The 16,672-nt window shown below is 46.9% G+C and overlaps 1 protein-coding gene across 1 annotated transcript; it reads right to left on the bottom strand.

The window, feature by feature from the left end:
* Window positions 1-4,065: 4,065 nt before the first annotated feature.
* tmprss15 (transmembrane serine protease 15) lies at window positions 4,066-16,565 on the bottom strand (the record flags this gene model as incomplete). The annotated part of the gene is given in 27 exon segments (XM_084565124.1): window positions 4,066-4,193; window positions 4,283-4,337; window positions 4,421-4,560; window positions 7,984-8,076; window positions 8,153-8,334; window positions 8,663-8,807; window positions 8,891-8,962; window positions 9,642-9,691; window positions 10,358-10,450; window positions 10,520-10,643; window positions 12,458-12,568; window positions 12,710-12,853; window positions 12,928-13,053; window positions 13,145-13,234; window positions 13,375-13,516; window positions 13,597-13,753; window positions 13,905-14,010; window positions 14,079-14,228; window positions 14,303-14,443; window positions 14,518-14,624; window positions 14,937-15,036; window positions 15,124-15,303; window positions 15,305-15,562; window positions 15,607-15,749; window positions 15,844-15,911; window positions 16,196-16,320; window positions 16,401-16,565. Coding segments are annotated over 27 exon segments (3,342 nt in total). The 5' UTR covers window positions 16,513-16,565.
* Window positions 16,566-16,672: the final 107 nt, after the last annotated feature.

Raw genomic sequence — 16,672 nt, 5'->3', positions numbered from 1 at the left:
GAAGTTCCACTCTCACTGAACTTCCGGCTTCTGAACTGGTTGCAGTTCCACTCTGGTTCCATATGAGGGCGCTCTCAGGACGAGTGCAGAATGAATGGCGGTCTATGGAGCAGTACCCCTCAAAATCCACTTTTCTCAGGATATAATTTTTTGTGCCGTAATTTGAATATTGTATTTGAAAGGAGATACAAAGAAATGACACTTTGCTGGGTGTTAGATTTTTTAGAGTCACTTATTTGCTTTAAAAAGTATTTTAAAATGTCAATGACGTCATACACATCGTACGACCAGAGATACTGCTTTACGGCAATCCTTCAGTCACTGCCAGAGAATGTCTAATAAGGCATTGACAATTAACACAGGAGCACATGCGTTACCTCTTTTCGTCCTTGGGAAATGAGAAATAGGACAACCCTTGCCCACTATTGGAACAATTGATCACTGCACACCTGCGAGGCATTTTTCTCCTTTTTCAATTTTTATTGATATTTAGCGGGACATTAGTTGTTGTTGTTTTTTAAGGTGGCAATACTATACCATATGTATCCTGTATTTTCTAACACAAGAATAACACAACAAGTACTCAAATTCAATTCATTTTTCCGTTTAAATATCACAGTACATACATAACCATAGGCAGATAAAAGTGCCAGCGACCAAAAAAAAAGTTGTTACGTTGAAAAAAAAAACTTGGGCGAAAAAGTCCGCCTTAACATTATGGTCCCGCTTCGGATGCCACGATGCCGTCAAGCGGTATCTGGTCGTAATCAGTCCTTCACTGACCAATCAGCGTTCATTAGCACAATGCTAGCGTGTTATGGGCAACAACAACTCAACCTGTAAGAAAACGAAAGGACATAAGTTCTCGTTCATTCAACTTTTGACCTATAACCCATGTTGAACTTGCAAAACCTACAATCAAATCTGAGATTTCTCAACGACAATCGGATGAAAGAGACACATTTAGCCGTTTAGCTCCATAGAGTCCCATTCATGTTGCACTCATGGCGATCGCCCCCAGTGGAAATCTGGTGGAACTGCAACCAAAATTGGTTTTACCATGTTAAATAAGGAAGGACCTGACCTCATGTACCCCCCCCCCTTTTTTCTATTTTATTTATTTTATTATTATTTAATTATTGTTCAGTATCTGACAACATTATATTTGTTTCTTGTTGTATGGATATTTCCTCTGCTTGTATTTTGTAATTTGCAAATAAAATAAAATAAAATAAAGTGATGTCTGCTGGGTCATGTCCCAGCTGTCATTGGTCTAGAGGCGGGGTCCACCCTGGACAGGTCTCCAGTCTACCCCAGCTGTCATTGGTCTAGAGGGGGGGGTCCACCCTGGACAGGTCTCCAGTCTACCCCAGCTGTCATTGGTCTAGAGGGGGGGGTCCACCCTGGACAGGTCTCCAGTCTACCCCAGCTGTCATCGGTCTAGAGGGGGGGTCCATCCTGGACAGGTCTCCAGTCTACCCCAGCTGTCATCGGTCTAGAGGGGGGGTCCACCCTGGACAGGTCTCCAGTCTACCCCAGCTGTCATTGGTCTAGAGGGGGGGGTCCACCCTGGACAGGTCTCCAGCCTATCCCAGCTGTCGTTGGTCTAGAGGGGGGGTCCACCCTGGACAGGTCTCCAGTCTACCCCAGCTGTCATCGGTCTAGAGGGGGGGTCCACCCTGGACAGGTCTCCAGTCTACCCCAGCTGTCATCGGTCTAGAGGGGGAGGGTCCACCCTGGACAGGTCTCCAGTCTACCCCAGCTGTCATCGGTCTAGAGGGGGGGTCCACCCTGGACAGGTCTCCAGTCTATCCCAGCTGTCATCGGTCTAGAGGGGGGGTCCGCCCTGGACAGGTCTCCAGTCTATCCCAGCTGTCATCGGTCTAGAGGGGGGGGGGTCCACCCTGGACAGGTCTCCAGTCTACCCCAGCTGTCATCGGTCTAGAGGGGGGGTCCATCCTGGACAGGTCTCCAGTCTACCCCAGCTGTCATCGGTCTAGAGGGGGAGGGTCCACCCTGGACAGGTCTCCAGTCTACCCCAGCTGTCATCGGTCTAGAGGGGGGGGGGTCCACCCTGGACAGGTCTCCAGTCTACCCCAGCTGTCATCGGTCTAGAGGGGGGGTCCACCCTGGACAGGTCTCCAGTCTATCCCAGCTGTCATTGGTCTAGAGGGGGGGGGGGTCCACCCTGGACAGGTCTCCAGTCTATCCCAGCTGTCATCGGTCTAGAGGGGGGGGGGTCCACCCTGGACAGGTCTCCAGTCTATCCCAGCTGTCATTGGTCTGGAGGGGGGGTCCACCCTGGACAGGTCTCCAGTCTATCCCAGCTGTCATTGGTCTAGAGGGGGGGGTTCCACCCTGGACAGGTCTCCAGTCTATCCCAGCTGTCATCGGTCTAGAGGGGGGGGGGGTCCACCCTGGACAGGTCTCCAGTCTATCCCAGCTGTCATTGGTCTAGAGGGGGGGTTCCACCCTGGACAGGTCTCCAGTCTGTCCCAGCTGTCATTGGTCTAGAGGGGGGGTCCACCCTGGACATGTCTCCAGGTCTCCAGTCTATCTATAAGTTTTGTTTTAGTTATTTGACATTATATAAACAGGATGTGACATCATGATCACTACCAGTTGCCATGCCAACCACCCCATGAAGTGTTCCCATAGGACAGTGAGAGTTGGAATAAATAAACAAGCATCACTCGTTACCTTCCATCCTGATCAGATTTACACTGCATTCATCCTCTCATCTCTCTGATTCATTCATCCTCTCATCCTCTCATCTCTCTGATTCATTCATCCTCTCATCTCTCTGATTCATTCATCCTCTCATCTCTCTGGTTCATTCATCCTCTCATCCTCTCATCTCTCTGATTCATTCATCCTCTCATCTCTCTGGTTCATTCATCCTCTCATCTCTCTGGTTCATTCATCCTCTCATCCTCTCATCTCTCTGATTCATTCATCCTCTCATCTCTCTGATTCATTCATCCTCTCATCTCTCTGGTTCATTCATCCTCTCATCCTCTCATCTCTCAGGTTCATTCATCCTCTCATCTCTCTGGTTCATTCATCCTCTCATCTCTCTGATTCATTCATCCTCTCATCTCTCTGGTTCATTCATCCTCTCATCCTCTCATCTCTCTGATTCATTCATCCTCTCATCTCTCTGATTCATTCATCCTCTCATCTCTCAGGTTCATTCATCCTCTCATCCTCTCATCTCTCTGATTCATTCATCCTCTCATCTCTCAGGTTCATCCTCTCATCTCTCAGGTTCATCCTCTCATCTCTCTGATTCATTCATCCTCTCATCTCTCTGATTCATTCATCCTCTCATCTCTCAGGTTCATCCTCTCATCTCTCTGATTCATTCATCCTCTCATCTCTCTGGTTCATTCATCCTCTCATCCTCTCATCTCTCTGATTCATTCATCCTCTCATCTCTCAGGTTCATCCTCTCATCTCTCAGGTTCATCCTCTCATCTCTCTGATTCATTCATCCTCTCATCCTCTCATCTCTCTGATTCATTCATCCTCTCATCTCTCTGATTCATTCGTCCTCTCATCCTCTCATCTCTCTGATTCATTCATCCTCTCATCTCTCTGATTCATTCATCCTCTCATCCTCTCATCTCTCTGGTTCATGTTTTAACATCCATCCTTTAATTCAGTGTAAATTGATGATGTCACAAGATGAAACAAATTAATCTTTATTATGAATCAATAATCTGTTAATGATCAGTTCACAGGTTTTATTCCAGGGTTAGAGACGACAGAGAGGAGGAAGAGGAGGAGGAAGAGGAGGAGGAGGAGGAGGAGAAGGAGGAGGAGGAGGAGAAGGAGGAAAGGAAGAGGAAGAGGAGGAGGAGGAGGAGAAAGAGGAAGAGGAGGAGGAGGAGGAAGAGGAGGAGGAGGAGGAGAAAGAGGAAGAGGAGGAGGAGGAGGAAGAGGAGGAGGAGGAAGAGGAAGAGGAAGAAGAGGAGGAGAGGTCTAGCAGGGGGACTAGGGGAGGACTATTGGGAGGGGTTAGGGGCGGTAGGAGTAGTGGGCGGGACTAGGGGAGGGGGAGGGCTAGTGGGAGGGACTAGGGGCACTGGGTGAACGTCTGGTCTGGGCGATCCAGGTAGAGAAGGCGGAGACTCGGGCATAGACTCCAGGTTTCTCAGGAAGTCCACAGCCACTCCCGAATGAGGTCACACCTGTCAGGAACCAATCAGAGTGCAACATTTGGTCAGACATCAGGTGTCTCAGGTGTCAAAGTGGGCGTGTCAGTGTGTGTGTGACCGACCAATCAGAGTCCAGCGTCTATCGTCCAGATGTATCAGCGGGCCGCCAGAGTCACCCTGGAATCAACAGGTTTACAGATTCAGCCAATCAGTTCTCAGATGATCTGTCGCCATGGAGACAAGGTGAGTCCACACATTACCTGGCAGGAGTCGACCCCTCCCTCTGGGTAACCAGCACACACCATGCTGCTGGTGATGGAGTACTCAGGTAACCAGCCCTGACACTGGACACGCCCCACCACAGGGACCTGGGCCTCCTGGAGGACGTTAGGGAGGCTCCCTGGAGGACAAGGGACAGAGAGACAGACAGATAAGAGGCAGAGAGACAGACCGACAAGAGGCAGAGAGACAGACAAGGGACGGAGAGACAGACCGACAAGAGGCAGAGAGACAGACAGATAAGAGGCAGAGAGACAAACAAGGGACAGAGAGACAGACCGACAAGAGGCAGAGAGACAGACAAGGGACAGAGAGACAGACCGACAAGAGGCAGAGAGACAGACAGATAAGAGGCAGACAGACAAACAAGGGACAGACAGACAGACAGATAAGAGGCAGAGAGACAGACAAGGGACAGAGAGACAGACCGACAAGAGGCAGAGAGACAGACAGATAAGAGGCAGACAGATAAGAGGCAGAGAGACAGACAAGGGACAGAGAGACAGACAGATAAGAGGCAGACAGACAAACAAGGGACAGACAGACAAGGAACAGGGAGACAGACAGATAAGAGGCAGAGAGACAGACGAGGGAAGGACAGACAAGGGACAGAAAGACGGACAGATAAGAGGCAGAGAGACAGACAGATAAGAGGCAGACAGACAGACAGATAAGAGGCAGAGAGACAGACAGATAAGAGGCAGAGAGACAGACAGATAAGAGGCAGAGAGACAGACAGATAAGAGGCAGAGAGACAAACAAGGGACAGAGAGACAGACAGATAAGAGGCAGAGAGACAGACAAAGAGATAAGAGGCAGACAGATAAGAGGCAGACAGACAGACAAAGAGATAAGAGGCAGACAGATAAGAGGCAGAGAGACAGACAAGGGACAGAGAGACAGACAGATAAGAGGCAGAGAGACAGACCGACAAGAGGCAGAGAGACAGACAAGGGACAGAGAGACAGACCGACAAGAGGCAGAGAGACAGACAGATAAGAGGCAGACAGACAAACAAGGGACAGACAGACAGACAGATAAGAGGCAGAGAGACAGACAAGGGACAGAGAGACAGACCGACAAGAGGCAGAGAGACAGACAGAGGACAGAGAGACAGACCGACAAGAGGCAGAGAGACAGACAGATAAGAGGCAGACAGATAAGAGGCAGAGAGACAGACAAGGGACAGAGAGACTGACAGATAAGAGGCAGACAGACAAACAAGGGACAGACAGACAAGGAACAGGGAGACAGACAGATAAGAGGCAGAGAGACAGACGAGGGAAGGACAGACAAGGGACAGAGAGACGGACAGATAAGAGGCAGAGAGACAGACAGATAAGAGGCAGACAGACAGACAGATAAGAGGCAGACAGACAGACAGATAAGAGGCAGAGAGACAGACAGATAAGAGGCAGAGAGACAGACAGATAAGAGGCAGAGAGACAAACAAGGGACAGAGAGACAGACAGATAAGAGGCAGAGAGACAGACAAAGAGATAAGAGGCAGACAGACAGACAAAGAGATAAGAGGCAGACAGATAAGAGGCAGAGAGACAGACAAGGGACAGAGAGACAGACAGATAAGAGGCAGACAGACAAACAAGGGACAGACAGACAAGGGACAGAGAGACAGACAGATAAGAGGCAGACAGACAAACAAGGGACAGACAGACAAGGGACAGAGAGACAGACAGATAAGAGGCAGAGAGACAAACAAGGGACAGAGAGACAGACAGATAAGAGGCAGAGAGACAGACAGATAAGAGGCAGAGAGACAGACAGATAAGAGGCAGAGAGACAGACAGATAAGAGGCAGAGAGACAAACAAGGGACAGAGAGACAGACAGATAAGAGGCAGAGAGACAGACAAAGAGATAAGAGGCAGACAGACAGACAAAGAGATAAGAGGCAGACAGATAAGAGGCAGAGAGACAGACAAGGGACAGAGAGACAGACAGATAAGAGGCAGACAGACAAACAAGGGACAGACAGACAAGGGACAGAGAGACAGACAGATAAGAGGCAGAGAGACAGACGAGGGACGGACAGACAAGGGACAGAGAGACGGACAGATAAGAGGCAGAGAGACAAACAAGGGACAGAGAGACAGACCGACAAGAGGCAGAGAGACAGACAGATAAGAGGCAGAGAGACAGACAAAGAGATACGAGGCAGACAGATAAGAGGCAGAGAGACAAACAAGGGACAGAGAGACAGACAGATAAGAGGCAGACAGATAAGAGGCAGAGAGACAGACAGACAAGGGACAGAGAGACAAACAAGGGACAGAGAGACAGACAGATAAGAGGCAGAGCGACAGACAGATAAGACGCAGAGAGACAGACAGATAAGAGGCAGAGAGACAGACAAGGGACAGAGAGACAGACAGATAAGAGGCAGAGAGACAGACAGACAAGGGACAGAGAGACAAACAAGGGACAGAGAGACAGACAGATAAGAGGCAGAGAGACAGACAGATAAGAGGCAGACAGATAAGAGGCAGAGAGACAGACAAGGGACAGAGAGACAGACAGATAAGAGGCAGACAGATAAGAGGCAGAGAGACAGATGAGGGACAAAGAGACAGACAGATAAGAGCCAGACAGACAGACAAGGGACAGAGAGACAGACAGATAAGAGGCAGACAGATAAGAGGCAGAGAGACAGACGAGGGACAGACAGACAGATAAGAGGCAGACAGATAAGAGGCAGAGAGACAGACGAGGGACAGACAGACAGATAAGAGGCAGACAGACAGACAAGGGACGGACAGATACGGGACAGAGAGACAGACAGATAAGGGGCAGAGAGACAAATGAGGGACAGACAGACAAGGGACAGAGAGACAGACAGATAAGAGGCAGAGAGACAGACAGATAAGAGGCAGACAGATAAGAGGCAGAGAGACAGACAAGGGACAGAGAGACAGACAGATAAGAGGCAGAGAGACAGACAAGGGACGGAGAGACAGACAGATAAGAGGCAGACAGATAAGAGACAGACAGATAAGAGGCAGAGAGAAAAAACAAGGGACAGAGAGACAGACAGATAAGAGGCAGAGAGACAGACAAGGGACAGAGAGACAGACAGATAAGAGGCAGAGAGACAGACAAGGGACAGAGAGACAGACAGATAAGAGGCAGAGAGACAGACAGATAAGAGGCAGAGAGACAGACAGATAAGAGGCAGACAGATAAGAGGCAGAGAGACAGACGAGGGACAGACAGACAAGGGACAGAGAGACAGACAAGGGACAGAGAGACAGACAGATAAGGGGCAGAGAGACAGACGAGGGACAGACAGACAAGGGACAGAGAGACAGACAGAGAAGAGGCAGAGAGACAAGGGACAGACAGACAGATAAGAGGCAGACAGACAAGGGACAGAGAGACAGACAGACAAGAGCAAAATAAAGAAAATAAAAGTTTAGTTTTGTTTACTGTAAAATAAACACTCTCTGTCTCTGTCAGCTGTCTGTCCCTTGTCCGTCTGTCTGTCCATTATCTTTCTGTCTGTCTCTGTCTCTGTCCTTGTGTCTCACCTTCAGAGTCTCTCCCCCACCCAGCGATGAGACACTCTGTTCCTGCGGAGACATCCTGTCCCTCAGGAGGGAGACACAGTGGCTGGACCCAGTCTGAAAGACAACAGCTCATTTGGTCTCCAGCGTATTTAAAACCTCCAACTGTTTAAATATTCATGATGTCACTGACGGCTGAAGCTGATTGGCTGCTGCAGATGCATCATGGCGATGTCAGCCTCTTTGGTTCTGCGGTTGTAGTGTCGATTGAAGATGATGCGATCGACTTGTCGGGTCTGAACGTCCCCAGAGTCCCCGTCACTTTGAGAATGAAGTCCCAGAACGGCCGACCAGAACTGGAGGTGGACGTTCTTCCTGGAAAGACAGGGAGAACGCATGTCTTCATGTCCCTGACCAGAGAAGACACCTGTCTTCATGTCCTGGACATGTAACATACTGTATGAAAGGTGGATTAAATCTGATCAGGATGGAAGGTAACTACTCATGATGTTCACTTTTTATTATAATTAAATATTAAACTAAAAATATTTGAGTCGGACATTAACACGAGTGAAAAGGAAAAGAAAGTGACAGAAATAAAAACCTGGACTCAAATCAAAGACATTCTCAGATGAAGACCCACCACTCTGTCTTCTAGTGTTAGTCACCACCTGTCCTCACAGGTGAGACATTAGTTTCTCACCCGTAGACACAGTGAGCAGCCGTCAGCAGCCAATCACTGCCAATCAGTGAGGCACCGCAAACGTGACGCCCCTTCCACTGCAAAGACACAATCCATGGCCACGCCCCCTTGACCGCATTAACTCCACCCACCACTCTGGGAGCACCTGACAGGTAGACACAAACAAGTCAGATCAATCAAATCATCATGTTCTCAGGTCCAAACTCCAGGCAGGATTCATGTTCTCACCTTCACCAGGTGTCCCGTCATCTGTCAGATCTGACTCACTCGTGACATTAGTGACTAGACGGAGTCCACAAGCTGAAACACAACGAAGCTCGTTCATCATCGCAGGAAATAAATCTTAAATTTAACGGTCAGTGTTTATGAGTGTATCAATTTAATGGTCAGTGTTTACGAGTGTGTTGATTTAACCTTCAGTGTTTATGAGTGTGTTGATTTAACCATCAGTGTTTATGAGTGTGTTGATTTAACGGTCAGTGTTTATGAGTGTGTTGATTTAACCATCAGTGTTTATGAGTGTGTTGATTTAACCTTCAGTGTTTATGAGTGTGTTGATTTAACCATCAGTGTTTATGAGTGTATCAATTTAACGGTCAGTGTTAATGAGTGTGTTGATTTAACGGTCAGTGTTTATGAGTGTATCAATTTAACGGTCAGTGTTAATGAGTGTGTTGATTTAACGGTCAGTGTTTATGAGTGTGTTGATTTAACCATCAGTGTTTATGAGTGTGTTGATTTAACCTTCAGTGTTTATGAGTGTGTTGATTTAACCATCAATGTTTATGAGTGTATCAATTTAACGGTCAGTGTTAATGAGTGTGTTGATTTAAAGGTCAGTGTTTATGAGTGTATCAATTTAACGGTCAGTGTTAATGAGTGTGTTGATTTAACGGTCAGTGTTTATGAGTGTGTTGATTTAACCATCAGTGTTTATGAGTGTGTTGATTTAACCATCAATGTTTATGAGTGTACTCACGCTGGTTGTTACAGTTTAGGGAGATCACTTTCTCACTGCTGCAAGTTTCACTGTAAAAACATCAGAACTAGTTAAGTCAAATAAACGTGGATTTACTTTTCTGGTTCTAATTGTAGTTGCGGTTCTAGTTTTGTATCTAGTTCCAATAAAATATCTTTTTCAGCATCCACTTTAGTTTAGTTCTGGTTTTAGTTTTAATTGTAGTTCTGGGTTTAATTGTGGTTCTAGTATCTGTTCTAGGACCAGAACTAGGCTTAGTTCTTCTTTTAGTTCCAGCATTAGTTCTGGGTTTGGGTCTTGTTTTAGTTCTTCTTTTGTTATGTTGTGTTATCTGATTCTTTTCAGTTTCTTCTTCTGGCTCTGTTGAGAAGTTTTGGTTCAGTTCTGGTTGCAGATTTAGATTTAGGTGTTATTTGCAGTTGTAGGTCTGTTTAAGTTTCTGCTGTTAGACATAAGATAGATAATAATAATAATAATAAATATTGTGACTGTACATACATGGTTATTGCATAGATAGAAAAATACCAGCTGCATATTGTTATTGCACTCATGTTACTGCAGTATATATATATATAAAGACATAAGACATGTTTATTGATCCCATGTATGGGAAATTTCCTGGTCACAGTACCGGGGAATTTGGCAAAAATATACAAATATACAACAAATAACATCACTCTTATTAAAGTTTTGGTTCTGGTTCTGGTAGTCTGTACCTGACAGTGGTTCGCAGTGATCCGTTGGTGAAGGTGACAGTTGCAAACAGGGAATCTTGTGGCAGAGCAGGAAGCAGGGTGGCCTCTCCAGACCTGCAGGGACAAAACTAGATCAGACTGCTTTTGATGCTGAACGGCTGCTGTCAGACAGGTGGGCCTCACCTGTATCCCAGGTACTGACAGGTGAAGTTGGACAGGTGAGATGTCCAGGAGTCGGAACACACAGCGAGCATAGATGAGCCAATCTGAACGTGGAGACGACGGGAACCATTCACCTGCAACACAACTGACACACAGAGCTGCTTATTACTGTTTCTGTGACGTCACCAGCATTTGACAAGTGAGTTTGACCAGGGCACCAGAATAACAGGGCTTTTGTTACAGGATGTTACAGGATGTCATTGGGTATTATGGGGCATTATAGGATGTTACAGGATGTTATGGGGCATGACAGGATGTTACTGGATGTTACGAGGCATTACAGGATGTTGCGGGGCATTAGATGATGTTACTGGATGTTACAGGGCGATACAGGATGTTACAGGATGTTACAAGATGTTGCAAGGCGTTACAGGATGTAACAGGAATGTTACAGGGTGTTACGGGGCATTACAGGATGTTACAGGATGTTACAAGATGTTACAGGGCGTCACAGGATGTAACAGGAATGTTACAGGGCATTACAGGATGTCACAGGAATGTTACAGGATGTTACAGGATGTTGCGGGGCAATAGATGATGTTACTGGATGTTACAGGGCGTCACAGGATGTTACAGGATGGTACGGGGATGTTATCGGATTTTACAGGGTGTTATAGGATGTTACAGGGTGTTACAGGATGTTACAGGGCGATACAGGATGTTACAGGGTGTTACAGGGATGTTATAGGATGTTACAGGGTGTTTCGGGGCATTACCCAGCATCACAGGATGTTATAGGATGTTACAGGGTGTAACATGATGTTACAGGGATGTTTCACACCGTTACAGGATGTTACTGGGCAATGCAGGATGTTACAGGGCATTACAGGATGTTATAGGATGTTACAGGGCGTTACAGGATGTCACAGGAATGTTACAGGAGGTTACAGGGTGTTATGGGTCATTACAGGATGTTACAGGATGTTACAAGATGTTACAGGGAGTTACAGGATTTAACAGGATGTTACTTGGCATTACAAGATGTTACAGGACGTTATAGGGCGTTACAGGATGTTATAGGATGTTACAGGTCGTTACAGGATGTCACAGGAATGTTACAGGATGTTACAGGGCGTTACAGGATGTAACAGGATGTTACTGGGCATTACAGGATGTCACAAGAATGTTACAGGATGTTACGGGGCATGACAGGATGTTACAGGAATGTTACAGGGTGTTACCGGGCATTACTGGATGTTACAGGATGTTACAAGATGTTACAGGGCGTTACAGGATGTAACAGGAATGTTACAGGGTGTTACGGGGCATTACAGGATGTTACAAGATGTTACAGGGCGTTACAGGATGTAACAGGATGTTACTGGGTGTTACAGGATGTTATAGGATGTTACAGTGTATAAAATGATGTTACAGGGATGTTTCACACCATTACAGGATGTTACTGGGCATTACAGGATGTCACAGGAATGTTACAGGATGTTACAGGGTGTTACAGGATGTTATAGGATGTTACAGTGTATAAAATGATGTTACAGGGATGTTTCACACCATTACAGGATGTTACTGGGCATTACAGGATGTCACAGGAATGTTACAGGATGTTACAGGATGTTACAAGATGTTACAGGGCGTTACAGGATGTTTCAGGGCGTTACAGGATGTTACAGGATGTTACAGGGCGTTACAGGAGGTTTCAGGGCGTTACAGGATGTTTCAGGGCGTTACAGGATGTCACAGGATGTCACAGGATGTTACAGGGCGTTACAGGATGTTTCAGGGTGTTACAGGATGTCACAGGATGTCACAGGATGTCACAGGATGTCACAGGATGTTACAGGGTGTTACAAGGCGTTACAGGATGTTACAGGATGTTATAGGGTGTTACAGAATGTTACAGGGCGTTACAGGATCAATACATGGGTATTAATAATAACTCACCACAGCTGGCTTCATCAGAGGCGTCTGGACAATTGACCACGCCATCACAGAGACGGTCACCTGGTACACAACTGCCTGTCTGACACTGGAACTGATCGATGGCACACGGAGCTGCTCACAAACCCATCGATTAATAATCCGTAGTATCCATCAGTAATTAGTAACTGGTAATTAACCAGTAATCAATCAACAATCAATAGATCTGATCATACTGTCTCCTGCCTGATCTCTGACCTCTGAAATTGAGCTTACCTGGTGACCCCAGGTTGATCCCGGTGGAGAAGTTGGCTTTGAATCCTCGACCGTAACCCGAGCTGTCCGTGTAGAACCATACCGTCATTTGATTGGTTGTTGAGAACAAGTCATGGGCGGAGCTATCGCTACCTGTGAGGATGGCTGAAAGAACAAAACACCTGATGATAAGTCAACACCTGAGGATGATAAGTTCATCTGTGCTGCAACACACTCACCCAGCAAGGTGGAGTTAGGCCCTGCCCCGTCCCGCACCTCCACCATATCAAAGGTTGCCTCTACATCAAAGTCCAGGAAATGGAGCTGGATGTTTTGACCCTCAGATGCATGGAGAGTCCACAGACCTGTAACAGCAGAGCATCATGGGTGAAAAGTCTGGTACATGTGGTGAATAAAGTGTAGAAATGTGTGGAGGGTGGAATCATGTGAACTCACACTCTGCCTCGTGCCCGTAGGATTGTGGGTAATTTGGTGAACTGAAGGTGGAGTTTGGCTCCCAGAGGTCAAAGGGTCCTCCACAGTCAACTGGACCAATCAGAGAATAGAGTGGGTGGAGTCAGACCATGTATGTACATAGTATAAAAATGATGCTCAGAACAAACAAGTGTTACAAAGGGGGTGTGATTTGTGTCCCACCTGATATGGAGGCATGGTTTGTATCTTACCTGGTATAGGGGGCATGGTCGTAGGAGGTGGAACATTGGTTGGTTCAGGGGGGGCGGGTCCACAAGGGTCAGAGGTCAGAGTGATGTCATCCAGAGCGATGTCGTTTCTCATGCCTCCCTTCTTTATAGCTTCAAACACCACCTGCAGCGGTCAAAGGTCAACTGTCAATCACATCAGTCACTTGGTGATAAGATATAGACTTCCTGTCAGGTGTCACTGACCGTGGTCTCTGAGGTCAGGTTGAGGGTCACCTGACCATAGTTCCAGTTGTCGCCATAGTTACCATCTTTCTGGAACACTACGGTAACAGCAGGTTCTGGTTGTGATGGAGACAGCAGGACTTTGAGCAGGTAGACGTCTTCTCCAAACATGTGGTACCTGCAGACAGGTGAGTCCATCGTTACCAAATTACATTTTGATTTGTTTATTTTGTATCAGTCACATGTTTGTATCTCACAGTTGGTGTCATGTTTGTTTACTTTACATGTGTGTCGTTTACATGTGTGTCGTTTACATGTGTGTCATTTACCAGAAGCTCAGACACATGGACTGAGGGGGTGGAGTCAGGGGGAGGCTATGGATCCTGAAGATCTTCTGCCATTGGCCGGGACTCAGAGGAGTGACGATGTAGAAACCTGATGGTTCAGTGTTTGATCAGTTATCAGATGAAAACATAACGGACGGATGATGGTTACGACTTTACCTGAGCTGTTACCCAGCGTCTGGTCGATGCTTGGCCCGGTTGACGGAGGAAATGTGGAGCCCTTGGTTCGAATCCAGTTGTCGTCATCGTCTGGGTCCTGCCTCCAGAAACACATGCCCTGCTCAAAGGTGCAGGTCAGCTTCTCCTGATCTGAACACAGATGTGTTGGTCAGTGAACACTCTGAGGCAGCTTGAACTGTCGGTTGCTACATGTCACAGCTTACTGGACAGGTTGGAGATGTCGGCGGCGCTGAAGGTGGCGTTGAACCCTGACAAACTGCTGACATCATCAGAGGTAAACTCAACAGTTGATTGGTCAGTCAGCAGCCACACAGTCCCAGGGAAGGTGAAGCCTGAGAACTCAGCTACCAAGAACATCATGCTATTATTATCATCAAGTTGAATCTAATCAAACAGTGAAACCTTGTCGTATAAAGACCTGTGAGACGTTTGCTTGGTCCGACTCCTTCATAAAACCTCAGAGAGTCTATGTCTTGAGTCTCAAAGTGATGAAAGTTGACCTGAACCGAGAGTCCTCTGTCCACGCTGGAAACAAGACAACACACACATTCATCTCCACAGAAACATTTACTGATCTCCTCCTCCATCCTCCTCCATCCTCCTTTAGCCCAAAGACTCTTATTGTGAAAGTCTTCCAATAGTTGCTACTTGATACGATGTGTAACAGTGTGTAACAGTGTGTGTGTGTGTAACTGTGTGTGTGTGTAACGGTGTGTGTGTGTGTGTAACTGTGTGTGTGTGTAACGGTGTGTGTGTGTGTGTGTGTAACAGTGTGTGTGTGTGTGTAACAGTGTGTGTGTGTAACAGTGTGTAACAGTGTGTGTGTAACAGACTGACCTGATGATCCAGCGACAGAAGACGGGACCATTATTAGTCTTTGACAAACTAAACGAACCACTCGGTCCTCTCAGCACAAACTGTCCGTCACACATTGTTGCTATGGAGACAAGAGTGAGGACAGTGCCCCATAAGATCAACACCTGAACAGCGGGGGACACCTGAAATTTTAGAAATCTTCACCAACCGCAGTGAGCAGCAGCTTCATCAGAGGCATCAGGACAGTCGTGGACTCCGTCACAGAACCGATCGATCGGGACACACATGGACCAATCGGCACAAGACGTCTGATGAGGAGGACATGTCCCTAGACACAGACACCAGGATGGTGTCAGAGACAGGCACCTGGAGGACAACTCCTGAACGTGTCTTACTTGCCATAGGCGTCTGACCTGTCGTAGGTGTCTGACCTGTCGTAGGCGTCTGACCTGTCGTAGGTGTGACACTGGTCCCTGTGGTCGTCGTCTTTCCTGATTCCTCTACAGAAACAAACAGATCTTCATGAATCTGTGATGTGAACAAGTAGAAGACGGAGACAGACATGGGACCAGACACTTTGTGATTTCTGTCTGTATTCCATCTGGTGTTGACCAATCCGGTGTGAGCTGATATTAATCTGTGTTTAATGTGAATTAATGAGATTGATTATAAATAATTAACTAGACCACACCTGCGATCCAGATGCTGTTCCGATCAATAACCAGACCTCTGCCCTCGGCCTCCTGAAGCCCCGCCCCCAGCTGCTGCTCCACCTCCTTCACATCGATCAGCTGATCAAACCAGAGGTCAAAGGTCACCGCCACACTGCCACGACTGAAGACACAGATCATTAACGGGCATCAGTCAATCAATCAATCAATCAGACTGATAACGAGCGATCAGTAATGATGATTGATTGATATCTGACCTGAAGTGTTTAACCTGACAGGACTTGTAGATCCATCGGAGCTCAGTGAGACTGAACGCCTCAGAAACCTGTCGACCAATCAGACGTCAGACTGTGATCAGGTGACTTCACAGCGAAACCTGAGACCTACAGACTCTGATGAAACCGGATCAGTACTGATCATTCTAGTTTTACTGTTAAAGGTTGACTGCTGTCTTTCAGAATAAAATCTTCTGATGTAACCACATATTGACTGCTGTCTTTCAGAATAAAAGCCTTTGTCATTAAATCGCATTGACCAATGTCTTTCAGAATAAAAGCCTTTGTTGTTAAATCACATTGACCAGTGTCTTTCAGAATAAAAGCCTCTCACCAGCCCCTGGATGTCGTAGGCCAGACTTCTGAACTGCAGACTGCTGGAGTTCTTCAGCTCCTCAGAGAACTCGGCTCCATCTGTGATCACCATCCGACCCGACAGCTGCACTGGCTCAACGGCTCCTTGTCAACGGACAGAAACGCCGTCAAAATAAAAGCTGCTGTGATCAGATCAGCTGGTTGAAGATGGATGGAAGTTTTACCTTCAGGCTTAAGAGCGATCCACGAGACCACGATGAGTCCGACACAGCAGACGATGAGGACGGAAACGAGGACGATGAGGAGGAACTCCAGAGACGACAGACTCCTCTTCATCCTGACTAATGACAACATCAACAACACGTCAACACAACATTTAATACAACAGTCAACACATTAATCAGTTAATGAGGCTGCTGCTGTAGTTCATTCATTCATTGAATCTTTCTTTGAATAAGTTCATTTACTGCGTCCAGGTAATTTATTAAAACTTCAT

The sequence above is a fragment of the Chelon labrosus genome (assembly GCF_963514085.1).
Source record: "Chelon labrosus genome assembly, chromosome: 17".
NCBI lineage: Eukaryota > Metazoa > Chordata > Actinopteri > Mugiliformes > Mugilidae > Chelon > Chelon labrosus.
The sequence above is the reverse complement of the archived record's forward strand: the minus strand, read 5'-3'. Positions and strand labels throughout refer to the sequence as shown.